Source organism: Pseudorasbora parva, chromosome 16, assembly GCF_024679245.1.
Source record: "Pseudorasbora parva isolate DD20220531a chromosome 16, ASM2467924v1, whole genome shotgun sequence".
Lineage (NCBI taxonomy): Eukaryota > Metazoa > Chordata > Actinopteri > Cypriniformes > Gobionidae > Pseudorasbora > Pseudorasbora parva.
This window is the reverse complement of record NC_090187.1, coordinates 39823059-39837924: the sequence shown is the minus strand read 5'-3', so window position 1 is coordinate 39837924 and position 14866 is coordinate 39823059. Positions and strand designations below refer to the sequence as shown.

Sequence of the window (14866 nt, the reverse complement as noted above, 5' to 3'; positions counted from 1 at the left end):
GTTGTGGTTCTTTCTACTGTTGAGCACAAAAGAAAATATTCTGAAAAATATGGGTGAACAGACAATTGACAGTCGCCATTGACTTCCATATAGAAAAAAAAGAAAAAAAGAAGAAAGAAAAAAAATATGGAAGTCAATCACCTGTTTGGTTACAGACATTCTTCAAAATATCAAGTCATTTGTGTTCAATAGAAGAAAGACATTCATACATGTTTGGAACAACTTAAGGGTGAGTAAATTATGACAATTAAATTTTTGGGGTCTCTTTAAATACAATGCAATAACATTATATAAACATGTGACATTTACATGTAAGGTTTACACCAGTTATACCAAACTAACTGAACAAGTATTTCTAGAAATTTTATTTCACATAAGACATGAATGTAATTTCTACTTAGTTTGAGGGATTCTTTAGCCACCAAATGATGAAGGCTGACCCCCTTACTGTAAAAATGCAAATGATCAGTAATGGAGTTATGACAATACTGCCCTCTTTTGGTCAAAAGTAAAATGAAATAAAATTTCTAGAAAGACTCGTTCAGTTAGTTTGGTATAACTGGTGTAAAGCTTAAATGTAAATGCCATATGTCTAAATAATGTTATTTCATTGTATTTAAATAGACCCCAAAATTTAATTGTCTAGAGTGGAGACATTCAGGTCACAAGTGGAAACATATTGAACAAGATTAATCATCCAAAAAGATCTTAATTTGGCTCTGTCCCATCATTTCACTAATCATATCATCGGTGAGTGGGAAAGTGTGAACAGGTTCTAGTCAGGTGAAATCACTCGATCGTTCTGATTGGATTATAAAAGTATTATAATCTGATTGATTGCTTTAAAATGATTGGAAATGTGCTTCTAATCATGCAACCATCATCACACAATCAAAATGGCCTCACATGGAAGGAAATTCTGCAAAAAATATTCCACCAACCATTTACTGAAGCTTTAAGAACTTCATGAACAGAGGTTCAACTGCAGTGATTTAGGTTTAGGGACGTCCCAGATTGTCCAGCAAGTGCCAGGGCATCTCCTCCTGAGGAGTCTCTACAGAATCCTGTCAGCACCACCAGTGCAACGCGGCTCAATATCAAAAGCTCTCTCTGTGTGTGTGTGTGTGTGTGTGTGTGTGTGTGTGTGTGTGTGTGTGTGTGTGTGTGTGTGTGTGTGTGTGTGTGAGAGAGATGCTTTTGCACAGTGAGGGGGTCTTAATTCAGAAATTTTGGGGGGACATGCTCATTTTATTATTATTTAAACAAGGTTTGGATTTCTCTGTGACACTTTTGTCCTACTTTGTAAACAGTAAATATATTAAAATAATGTTTGAGACATAATGTAGCAGCAATGTGACTTTCTAGAAAACGCGACGACTAGGGTGATGCCAGGTGGACACAGTAAAATAGAAGCGAGAGCATGAGTGCGGGCCTAAAAAGTCACTTGCAGAATTCTACAATGAACAAACTACTAAGCATTATAGTAGCCAACTAGGTGAACCCGGAAATGTTTAATACACCAAAGTTTTATTGCAGAAATGTAAAGTATGGGTCCCTAGAATACAGAAACTGCCGGTTGCCATTTTACATATGTTGAGCAATTTGCATAATTAGCATAGCTTAATCGTCCATTTTGACCGCATATTTTGCACTGTATGGCCAATTTCTACAATGTGTGTTTTTTTTTAAGGATGCTGATTTCAATTCTGGCATTTTCATATATCAAAGAGGTAATTTTATTACTTATTATGCAAATTTGGATAAGGCATTTTGTTATTTTTATGGTAGGCTAAACAAAACAATCTTACATTTCAGAATCATGAGTGCAAATGAAACGAGCTAAACAATCTAAACAAATAAAAATTATAAAAGAACATGCAGTTTGTCTTATACCTCCGCAAAATGAATATCCGATCTTCAGTTCCCACGGTATGCTCATTTAAGAGTTCACATCATCGAATGCAAAAGATTCAAGATGCATTTTATTCAGCAGCTCATTTCAAATTCAAAGACCGCAATGAGAGAGCGCCATAAGCACTGGTAAGATCATTTAGTCTCTTTAATTTTTATTGAAGATGATTGTGTTTTTGAGCATCTAAGACTTTTTTTCAATTTCATTTACGGCTTTGCTCATGCTTTGGCTTGCTTTAGGCCTACTCATTTGCAGCGATGCATGCAGCACCATCATATATCTGACTACAATATAGCCCATAACACGCTCACACGTTTATTTTTAACAGCTTGCCAAGAGTTAAATTTACACATGTGGTTTAAACAAGCAGATATATTTACATGTGTCCGGTTTCATTTGAAATGCTTTTATAATTTGAACATTTTCATGCTTTTCCCTGGCTTCGGTAATTGATGTAGCTGTTTACACATCGCAGAATTTTTTCTTTTCTTTTCTTCTGTGAGTCTTATACTATGAACTCTTTGTGGCTCTTATATGCAAACTGAATAACAGAGGATGTAGCAGACATTTTCACACATAGTGAAAAGCTAGAGGCTCGCTCCACATGACCGGTGTCCTGATACCTTCGCACTAATTTAGTCATGCACAGTTGCGGGCAAGAAAATCACACATCATTGGATGTGTCAAACATCAATTTAAAGAAACATTAACATAGAGTAATAATCATGAATATTATAAATGTCATTCCTCATAAGGTGAGTGGACAAGAGGCTGGACCGCCATCAGTCAGGATTTGGCCCAGAAGTTCATATCCAGCATGCACTCTTTACCCTTCTGTTACCGGGTTAAAACAAATCTGGATTTCTTGATTACTTCAGCTTGTTTTTCAAGTCATAATGTTATATATTTAGATATTCAGACAGCTGTTTCCTCTTTTACACACACTGATTTTGGCCCAAGTGTTGCGGACCTTTAGTTTTTAAAAGCATATAAATGTTAATCCTGCAGAACAAAGGAATGTTAGTTATGATTAATTAAAAAGTTAATTCACAGTATGTATGCATGTAATATATGCCAGAATTATTGGCACCCCTGGTAAATATGATCAAACATGACTGTAAAAATAAATCTGCATTGTTTATTCTTTTGATCTATTATTTAAAAAAATAATAATAATAATTGAAAGTAGGCGTGCAAATCACATTATGAAATGTATCCTTTTCTCTAAAACACATTGGCCATAATTATTTGCTCCCTTTTATGAAATACTTTTTGTAACTTCCCTTTGCCAAGATAAGTTCCCAGTCGTCTTTTGTAATGCTTGATGAGTTTGGAGATCAGAGATCATTCCTCCATCCAGATCCTTCAGATTCCCAGCTCTCTTCAGTTCAGCCAGTCGTTCTCTATATAGGGTTCAGGTCAGGGGACTGGGACGGCCATGGAAGAAGCTTCATTTTGTCCATTTGTCTGTTGATTTTGATGTTTGTTTTGGATCATTGTCCTGATAGAAGATCGAACTGTGGCCCATTATAAGATCTCTAGCAGAGGCCATCAGGTTTTGATTTTTATCTGTTGGTATTAACTAGAATCCATGATGCCGTGTATCTGAACAAAAAATTAAAGAGCCAGTGGCATTTTTACCTTGGGCATGGCGTTCTTTATATCCCCGTTTGCACCGAACCCATTTGTTTGGTTTTCTGCCAAAAAGCTATTTTTATGGTTTCTTCTGACCACAGGTCCCTTTGAATTTCCAGTTGTGTCTGACAACTGAATATGCTGGAGTTTGTTTCTGGATGAACGAGAAGGCTTCTTGAATCCCTCCCAAACAACATGTGGTGATGTAGGGTCTTTCTTTCTTTCTTTCTTTCTTTCTTTCTTTCTTTCTTTCTTTCTTTCTTTCTTTCTTTCTTTCTTTCTTTCTTTCTTTCTTTAGTATTGGGAAACCCCTCCAAATCATTAAATTCAGGTGTTCTCATCACTTCCATGGCCACAGATGTATAAAATCAAGCACCTAGTAATACAGACGCTTCTACAAACATTTGTGTAAGATTGGGTTGCTCTCATGATCTCAGTGAATGCAAGTGTGGTACCGTGATAGGTTGCCACTTGTGCAATAAATCCATTCGTGAAATTTCCTCACTACTAAATAGTGAACTGTTAGTTGTATTATAACAAAGGGTAAGCTAATTGGCATGCTAAGGTGCACACTGTGCAGAAGTCACCAACTTTCTGCAGTCATCTCCAAACTTTGTGTGGCCTTCAGATGAGCTCAAGAACAGTGCGTAGAGAGCTTCATGGAATGGGTTTCCATGACCGAGCAGCTCATCAAAGCCTTACACAACATGTGCGAATGCAAAGCCTTGGACACAACAAATAACCTTTTTAATTTAGCAAGGACCTTACTGAGACCATAGTAGGTCTCTTTTCTTCTTTTGGTAATAGTTCAAAGCAAGATTTCAGTATATGCCAACAAAAAAAGCTAAAGCTAGTATGAGGCGCAAGCTCATTATCCAACAACAACAAAAGACCTTGAGCGACAGTTGCAATAAATGTACATTTTCTTTATTCCAAAAAGATAACGATGCAGTTCCATAGCAATAACATTTTTTCTCAATAAAATATTTACACACATTTAAAAAGTACATTAACATCCCTTCAGAGGCCTTAGGTATACCGTTGGCAGACAGCTGAAGCCACTAGCATACGGTTATTTATTTCTAATAGCTTGGCAACACAATTCTCATCTGGAAACGTGAATAACAAATGATTCATGTTTGCCATTTGCCGTCATCATATTTAGCTGGGCGGGTGTTAAGAGGGACGAGAGCTTGCTTTTTAATGAGTGGAACAGAACATACTTTAACAGCCGTGCCTATTCTGAATTACTAGTTGGGATTGGTTTGGTTGGGTCAAAGACTATATCTTTTCAGGACAGTAATAAGACAGGTTTGTACTGGGATTTGGACTATGAACCTGTTGGCAAGTACAGACAACAAAGAGTCTAAATCAATGGGTTGTGAAAGACGCATCTGGACTTCTTTATTAAACTAAATGCGACTTATTTAACCCTTGGAAAGAGTCACTGCTACTTTTGTCCACATACTGTACACAAACAGACTTTTTCTCCATTGAAGCTCTATCATATATGAAAACAACCAACAAACATTTCCTGTCTAGGTTTTTGCTAGAAATATTGCTTCCTTCAATACATCCCATCAACATTTTTCTAATATCCAAGTTATGCTATTAAAGTTATAAAATGGTTCAAATTCTATTATGCTTTTAGCGGAAGATGTCACTGTTGTAACTACTGGACGATTTCAAAAATAATAGCAAATACACACAAGGCAGCAAACGTGTAAATACACACATACAGCGCTCATTTTGATTTTGCAGTGTGTCTCAGCAGAATTCACACAAGAAGAATTGTCATAAAATGACTGAACAACTAAAATAAACATGCATGTGATAGCATAAACCATACTGTATGCAAAAACTTTTGGGCAGGCCAATAAATAAGCAACTGGAAAATTGCAAATCAACACAAAATATACACATATACTTTTGAGGATTACAAAAAAACTGGCAGTGTGCTGACATGTGGAACGCTTGTGCAGTTTAGCATATTAAGGCAATATTAGGAAAACATGAGGGAAAATACTGCTACATTGCTTGTTAAAATCAAATGAAACATGCCATTGTGCTACAAAACCATGTTCTGTGGCATTACAACGAAAAGAAAAAGTCTTCTTGTTCATGTACACTTGGAAATCTTGATGAAAACGAACTTGACAGTAAGAAAAAATATGGATAAAGTTTTTATCTGAAACATGAATTAGTTAACAATGAAATTTCTGAAATGGTTTCAGGATCAATGCACCGACAAGCTAGCCAAACTAATGAACCTGTTGTGTCTGTCATCCATAAGGTATAACGCAGCTTGTCATAATCATTCCCATAGGAGAACTCATACCACCTTGTTCCTGGTTCAGTGTGACACAGATACACCAACCAGTAACAATGTTCCTACTGCTCAAATACCAAATGACCTGCACAGAAAACACATGGCTTAGTGTTTACTAGCCACTCACGTCACATGACTACAAGCTCAAAGTCATTGGCATTATTACATGAAACGATTTACATTTTTGTTGATAACAGCTACAGACAACTACGCCAGCATTTCAAGCTCGGCTACGGTGTGCAACACGTTACGTGATAAACTCCAAATGAAGAGGGCTACGTTGTGTATCGGAAAAAAAAAAAGGTGGGCATTTCCAATAGAAAAGAAAAAAGTTTGCTCTGAAATGAAAACAAAGTCCTGGTTGGCGTGGTCCTCGCGGTAAGGCTCAACGCCAGATGAACAGGTTGATGTTGTTGGACTGTGTCACTGTTCAAAGCTTCTGATGAAAACTCAACTCCCCGAGCACCAGGTGTGTGTGGTAACGGCTCTCAGATCTTCTTGGCCCGGCGTCCCAGATGGTAGTAGTAGGACAATGTGACGGTGAGGAAGAATACGCGACTGAGGAGGAGGAGGATGGCAGTGTTTGGAAGGGAGCCCAGTTCCACCAGAGTGACGGAGGTCACTGTAACACAGACATGCATGGTCTAAATATCAAGATAGTTTTGAGGAAACACATGGTAAATGATTATAAATATCACAATTACTAATTAGACTTACACTACTGCTCAAATATTTGGGGACATTGACCATAACATTTTGAAATGCTACACAGCTCTCTGGAACGCTTGATTCTGATTGGTCAGTTGTGGCAGTATATTTGTATAATGACCCTAACCTAAGCAACATATCAGTGTTTTCTGTTTTTGATATTAACAGCATTAAATATTACATGCTACTCTGTTAATACTAAAAGTTAATAAAGCTAATAAAAAAAGTTTATTAATGCAAATTCATAAAGCGAGATAATAAATGGACGAATAAAACAATTTCAGTATAATTTTTACATTTATTTGAATGTAATGGGTTGAAAATTAGTGAGGAAGTTTATTTGTTGATAATGCTATTATAGTATACTACCATAATTGTTCAATATAAACAGTATTTTACTACAATATAGTATATACAATAAAAATAGAAACTAATATTACTTCTTGAAAACTTTTCAACCTACTTTATGTGTAAAAATCCTCATACAATGTACAATGTGTGTGTACTGTATGCACTGTATTGAATGAATCCATTGAGAGACCACAACCCCTAGAGGGCAGTGTCGTTATAACATTTCAGAGTCCATCTAGAGCTGACAAAATACAGCATACATCTAGTTCTCATTGACACTAACCTAAAAACTGGATGGCGAAGTAGCAGGCCTCGCTAAGTAACGTCCACTGGATGATAACCTTCTCAGCAGTGTACAAGCCATTCCACATGATCAGAGAGAGACCTGCCAAAAAGAGTAAATGAGGTAGTTTGAGAAATATACCATTCAAAAGTTTGGATCTTGCGATTTTTTCAAAAGAATATAATACTATTATTCAGCCATCAAAACTTTTAAATCACCTTTTAAAACAGTAGCATGGTGCTTCAATGATTGCATGGATTACATTGTTACGCCACCAGACTCCGACAAGACTTTTAAACAAATGTATGTCATTGGTTTTATGAAGGTACATTTAAGGCCTTTTTAAGACTATTTAAGGAATTAAGGAATAAATTGAAGGGAATATTCATCAATATGTTATCTAAATGTGAATGTCTAGGAAGCACATAATGAGTTGTATTAGCAAAACTTCAAAGTTTGAAAATAAAATTTCCAACAGAGCTCCATTACTTTCCCCCTAATTTTACACAAAAACAAAATTCTACCCATATCTCATCATATAAAAAAGTAACTCAATGACAGATATTTTGTTTGTTTCAAGCATACACTCAATCTTGTTCAATTTCTCTTTATTTCTTCAGTTTGCATCTTAAGAAGATGTATCTTGATTTAAGGATGTTTAGATATTTGTACTGGAAAACAAAAATCCTGAGGAAGATATTCTATTATTGTTTTATTTTATTTTATATACATGCAATTTAATTTTAAAATTTAGAGCCCTATGAAATGTTTTATTTAATTTTTTCCTCTTTAATTGATCAATTCCTCAAATTAATAATAGTCAAATTAATTGAATTCAGGAAACATACACTTTAACAGCAATTTATTAAAAGTTTAGCTAACTAAATTCTTAGGGCCCTGTGAAAAACATTAATGTTTTCCTCAAATTCCATTTTATTAGATTTTTTTTTACCAAATTCTAAATTCCATTTTTACGAATGGATTCTGTGATTCCATTCCCGTTTTCCACATCGCAGATATCATAGGGCCCTAATTTAATCCCATGATATGAATTTAAGACTTGCCATTTTTAAGGCCTTAACATTTTAGGTCAAATTAAGACTTTTTTTAGACCTGCAGAAACCCTGCATTGAATCATTCATTGAAAAGATTTGTTCAAAAACTATCTAGTAGCGAAACAAGTGAAGTCTTTACATCTTTAAGACTACCTTTAAGACTTAGAGCCCTATTTTAACGATCTGAAACGCAAGTGTCAAAGCGCGGAGCGCAAGTAACTTTGTGGGCGGGTCTCGGCGCTGTTGCTATTTTCCCAGCGGGATAAATGGCTCTTGCGCCCGGCACAAATCTAAAATGGGTTGGTCTGAAGTAGCTTCATTATTCATAGGTGTGGTTTGGGCGTAACGTGAATAAACCAATCAGAGCGTCATCCAACATTCCCTTTAAAAGCAGCTGCGCAAGTTCCATTATGGATCGCTGTTATTATGGCGTATTTACCAGCCGCACGCCAGGAGCGGTTCACAGCCGAGGAGACTGATGTTCTTGTAAGAGCAGCCCTTACGAAACAAAAATATATTGCAGTATATTGGAAAATTTCATGCAATACATTAGGAAATATATTAACATATATGGGAATTAATATTTATATCTTTCAATATATTGCAATATATTGAAGGCGGCAATCATTTGTATACTTTGCAATATATTACATGAATATATAATATATTTTATAATACCATCAATATATTATTCCATATATTTACAATATATTAAAATATATTTCAAGTAATATATTGGTAAATATATTTTCCTTTCGTAAGAGAGTGAAAGACAGAGAAGTTGTGCTGTAGCCTATGGGGATGGGAGAAACCCCCCCAAAATAGCGTCGGTTAAACAGGCGTCAGTAAAACAGTTTTTTGTTTTTTCAGTCAATTTTTTTTCTTGACGGACAAACCAATTTGTCAGATGTCCTTATATACATATATGTCTTGCCACTGTTGGGCAAACAGGTCTGATCCTTAACTACTACAATAAGCCTGAATAATTTGTAAGCTAGATTTATGCCTATTTTTTCACATCTTCGTGGCACACCACAATGATTTCCGTCATCTCGTGTTAATATTTTTTTTTTTGTGTAACAATTTATGATTTGCAAAAATAACTGTTGCATCTGTGTAGATTTCATGAGCAAAGTGTATGCGCGTTGTGCACGCTATACATTATGGTCAAGCATGCGCCCTTAAAATATCATAATGAACAACGCGCACCGCGCCACTGACTTTAGACCAGGTTTTTTCTGGTCAGTGGCGCAATTGTTTAATGGAACAGCAAAATAGCACCAGGGATTGTTTGCGCCGGAACACGCCTCCTTTTTTGCGCTGAACCGCCCAGGGAGCGCAAGTTTATTCACTAGTTTAGTGACGTGCTTCTGTGGAGGGAAAAGCGCGCTTTGTGCGGGTGCAAAATAGGAATGACACATGCGTCAGTGTACAAAGTCAATTGCGCTGGGTGCAAGATAGGGCCCTTTGAGTCTTTAAATAATTTTTTCAAACCATTTTTTTATTTTAAATAATTCATTCAGATGAATTCAACATTTTAAATAGACAGAACCTCTAGTAAATGTCACGTTATTTTGGTTAGTTGTCTGTTCAGAATAGTGAGAGAATACATTTTTTTTTTAAAAACGTGATTCTAATATCCAGAATCATGCAGCTCTACTTCCTGTACACCTTGAGTCACAAAACAACAGCAGCTGACATACTGACAGACTTAGCAATTACCAGAAGGATTAATGAGTAATATTAAAAACATGTCTCATCTATTACATTTTTGATGGCAAGATATGAAAAGGTAGCAGGTAGAGAGGGGAATAATTACACTACTTATTTGTGAAAATTTGTGGATTGCAGTAGGCCAGAACGAGTCCGATTTAATGTGCAATTAAACGAATGAGCCGCGGAGAGCGTGCAGTCCTGCAGGGAATATTTCCTCCTCGCTTCTCTTCACAATCCACTGGCAGACTGACCATTTACTTGCTTAAACACAAAAACACACGTCCTAAGAGCCCCTTGAGTAGAAGGGTAAAAAGACAGAGGAGTCTGTTTACAGCCCATCAATAGATGCGCTGACCACAGGGCAACTTCTAACGAAGGCTGTGATGGATCATTAGGTAATGCTGCGTTATTAACAACACAGAAGGAGATGAATAACTTACTGAGAATGGCTCCTCCATAGAGACGTATTGAGACACTGGTGGCTGTTTGCTCCTGGTCAAATACAACCTCATACAACTGGTTGGGGAAGGCCAGGGCCTATAAATCACACACACAAAATCATTTAATGATGAATAGGCTCAGTGTGACACTGAAAATAGTAAGGAAGCAATGGTGCTGAGAATGTATGGCGCTTCTAGTACTGAAACTCACCATAAGGGCCATGACTGTGAAAACCACAGCAGAGAAGAGAATCCATAACCTTGAAAAAGAAAAACATCAGAGTCAGTAGAGAAAACGTCTCACTTTGATTGCACATTCTCTGTTTTAAAATGCCATGGGCTGTTTATCAAATATACAGAGGCATTTAGCCTGAGAACAAATATCTGGGATTCAAAATATAAACCTGGAAGTAAACTGAAAGAAACTTTACAAAAGTGCAATGTGCAGCAGAACGTTTTCGGGTTCGACCCTTTTGTCTATTTGTTGGCCATTGTTTAATAACAAAATTATGTGGCCTATATTTTTGTAGTGTGCAGACAAAGCATTATGAAATCATTTATTTGCAGTTTGTGACGCAGCTGCTGACAGATTCAGTCGGCTGCTTCATCTTTCAACAAGTTTCTTTGTGAACTCTCATTATACTGTTCCTCGTTTTCAACACAAAATGCTCTGAACAAACATAATCCTCAGACATGATATACAGGACGGCATTAAAATAAAATACCCTATTTTTTAAGCTAAATAATTAAATCAATAACATTAAAAGGACATAAACTAAAACATTAACAATATTTACAGCCTCCAAATATTTGAACAATAGTGTAAATTATCATTTAAATAGTAAAATAGGACCCCACTGAACACTGCGTGAAGAAATGTGTTCTTTCAAATGTGCAAAATTCAAACTGAGGTATGGAGACTTCACGAATAACACAGTTAATGCACATAAATTAGGAGCTTACAGTATTGCAGGGGATTCTTCTTACATAAACCATTTGCTTTAGTGTCAGAAGAAAGACAGAATGCTACACATAACTTAAGCAGAAGCTGATTTGGTACAAGGGTTCAGGGTTCAGCTGGCGCAGTTGTGGTCTGTCAAAGTAACTGTGCTTTAATTAAACGCCTGCTATTTTCTGCACTGGTGACCCAAGGCAGAATGTAATAAATGAGGTGTATGAGAGCAATGTCCCCTAAGCACCACAGTGAAGAGTGAGCGGCGGAACAGCACAGGGATGTTTTCTTACCTCAGTCCCACAGGCTCTCGAACTGCAAACTTGATCTCATTCCCCAGCATCTGACTGATCTGAGAGAGAAGAGGAGGAAGCGAAGTAAGGAATAAAGAAAGATCAGGAGAGAGGGAAAGATACAAGAGAGAAAAACATGACACTCATAATAATAAAAAATTGTCAAATCTAGCTTAGTTTTGCAACAGATACTTTCACTCTGAATTCACTTCGGATGAACAAACACAATTCAGTCAGTCTGAAGCATGATAAATGAATAGTGCATGGTGAGTTATCTACAGCGACGTGGTGCGAATCATGAAAACATCTTTAGTTTAATGAAGACACCTGTTGTCAACACTGACGTCTGGTCGCCACCGAGAATAGGCGGATTAATAACATAATATATTTAGCATGAAACCCAATTTGAAGATAAATTAACAAATGCGGCCACCCACACTGAGTCTCTGATGATTTCCAGATTCACACTTATGGCTGTCGTTCAATGCAGCCACCTACTTCTTCATAGCTGTTAAACAAAGATGGCAACACTACAAGGAAATCAAAATGTTGGCAAACTCCTCCTTTGTTTAATCACTTTTTTCAAAGGTGAGCCTGTGCTATCATTAGAGGCATATCAGCCATTCCCATATGGCTGCTTAAAACTGTCTAATAAAATATTAGAGCCTTAATTTCTCCTAAAGGAGAATTTTGGTTTTTCATATTTTACTAAAAGGATTAGTTACTCAACCTCATGCCATTCTAAACCTGTAAGACTTTCATTCATCTTCACTTTCTTTCCCTCCATTGACAGCTACACAACTACCCCTTTGACACTTTCATAAAGAGATCATAAAACTAATCCATATGAATTGAGTGGTTTAGTCAAATTTTCTGAAGAGACAAAATCACTTTATATGATGAACCGATTAAATTTAAGCTTTTTATTTACATATAATCTCCAATCAGCGAACATAAAAAGAAGCTCGACCAAACCTGCTTGACACTCGAGAACAAACCTCATTGGTTCTTGTAGCATGAGAAAGAACCTCATTGGTTCTTGTAGCATGAGAAAGAACCTCATTGGTTCTGGCACATCAAGCAAACATGCTTGAGCTTCGGTTTACCACAACTGGTGATGTGTGTTGATCAATGTTTATATGTGAATAAAAGCCTAAATTCAATCTGTTCATCATATAAAACAGTTGAGTCTCTTCAGAAAATTTGGACTAAACTGCTCAAATCATATGGATTAGTTTTACGATCTCTTTATTAACCTTTTGAAGCGTCAAAGTGTCAGTTGCATAGGCTGTCAATGGAGGGACAGAAAGCTTTCGGATATCATCAAATTATTAAAAACATTTGTTTTTTGAAGATGAACGAAAGTCTTACAGGTCTGGAATGACGAGCTGAGTATTTAATGACAAAAAATTCTTTTTTGGGTGAACTATCCTTTTAAGAACTAAGAAACTATTCATTAAAATAATTATTTATGAAACAAATAACTAGGTTCTTTTAATGAATAGTTCAAAATGATGAGTTTTAAACACGGGAGTTGAATCAAATGGAATCGAAAGGCTGAAATGAATCAAGAGCTTGTGAATCGAAATTAAATAACATGATGGATTGCTTTTCTATTGATCTGCACAAGGAAGAATCATTTTAATTTGAGCCACAGCTCCAGGTTTGCTGATTGATGACATTATAAATGCTGTGACATCTATTCTCAGTGGGTGCTCAGCTAATGTCGATAAAACGCCAAACATCCCCAATCCCACTCTGTATGGATTTCCTTAAAGTCTGTGGAATAAATTAGAAAAGGGAACGCAATAGAGAGATAAGAAAGAGAAACCGATTGTAAGAGACAGAATGGAGGCAGAGAGGTGGTGAAATAAGCATGCAGAGATGAAGAGAGTGCACCCTATGAGGGCTGTGATTTTGCAGGTCCCTAGATCCCGCCACCGTGATACAGCAGACACTGCTGCTGGGATTCATACCGGGATGTGCTAATGACACGAAAATAAATTAGATTTGGTGACTGCCAGAATACAGACGCCCAGAGCAGCCCAAACAATCACCACAACTTCCAATCTCACCAAAGTAAACAAGAGAAATGATAGGAATTGTTCCGATACACCCGACACTGCCGTCTCATGCTGCCACACAACACGTATTTCAACTCAGCCTCTGCTGAGGGACTGTTCAAGTTAATGAAATGACAACACAATACCACAATATCTTTCAAAGAGCAGACAGACAGACTTATTTTCCGCTTGAGAGTGTGAGCAGTGCTTAAAGAACAAAGAGTAAAATTTGATTTCTGCATGACGAGACCAGACGTGTCAAGCTATAAAACACAATGAATAAATATAAATGTAACAACATAGAATGGGGTGCAAACATCAAAATACAAGGCCCGGGTTTACACCAAATATAACGGCAAAGAGACACAATACCAATGGAATCACTTTCAGAATGATTTTTTCCAGCTGATTAATAATAAAAACATTGATAGCCAATCAGAAACCATCATCCTTTAAAGAGTTTGAGCATTTAAAGCAGCAGACGACACAAACAACTTGTGCTGCAATCCAAGTCTTCTGAAGCCATATGAACAGACTTAAGGTTTTAATCACTGAAAATGATCCCGCTCCATGAAAGCACACACTTGTATCTCATTTAAAAGACACACCCGAACATTAGCATGACACAATCGGTCACAAGACACACAAGAGCCAATGCCATTTCACAATCAAAGCTGATGCAACACCTCTTCTGGTGGCCATTTTTAAATGTGCGTGCTCATGACCTGAGCTTGACAGTGGTTTTTGGGTCTGTTTCTCACAAAAATCAATCGTTTGGACTCGTCTTACTTTCTGAATAAATTGTGACTGTAGGTTTATGGGTAGGTGTTGGGTTATGTGCTCAAAGGCTCAAACATGTCTAAATAGTATACATAAAAGTAAAATAAATGTAAATACAATTATAATGGCTATAAAATCCCATGCTAAATGTTTCTCATTAAAAACAATGGAGTATCCAGCACATCGAAAAACGGCGCTAAAGGAGTACTCTGTGTTTAAAGAGACAGCGTTAGATGAGTTAGGAGTGAGAATGTGAGCTTTACGTTTCTGCAACCCACCAGTATTTCTACACTAGGGCTGGGCAAAAAGTCGATTTTTCGATTAATAGGTTTTTAAAATCTGTTCGATT

General features: G+C 36.7%; 1 protein-coding gene across 1 annotated transcript in view; it reads right to left on the bottom strand.

Annotated features, from left to right (window-relative positions):
* Positions 1 to 4452: 4452 nt before the first annotated feature.
* Positions 4453 to 14866, bottom strand: part of tp53i11b (tumor protein p53 inducible protein 11b) — a 60859-nt gene continuing 50445 nt past the window's right edge. The window contains exons 3-7 of the mRNA XM_067419000.1: positions 11675 to 11733; positions 10641 to 10689; positions 10430 to 10526; positions 7219 to 7320; positions 4453 to 6498 (exon numbers count right to left, since the gene is read on the bottom strand). Of these exons, the coding sequence (XP_067275101.1) occupies positions 6365 to 6498; positions 7219 to 7320; positions 10430 to 10526; positions 10641 to 10689; positions 11675 to 11733 (441 nt within the window). The 3' untranslated portion in view covers positions 4453 to 6364. The remainder of the gene's footprint in view (positions 6499 to 7218; positions 7321 to 10429; positions 10527 to 10640; positions 10690 to 11674; positions 11734 to 14866) is intronic.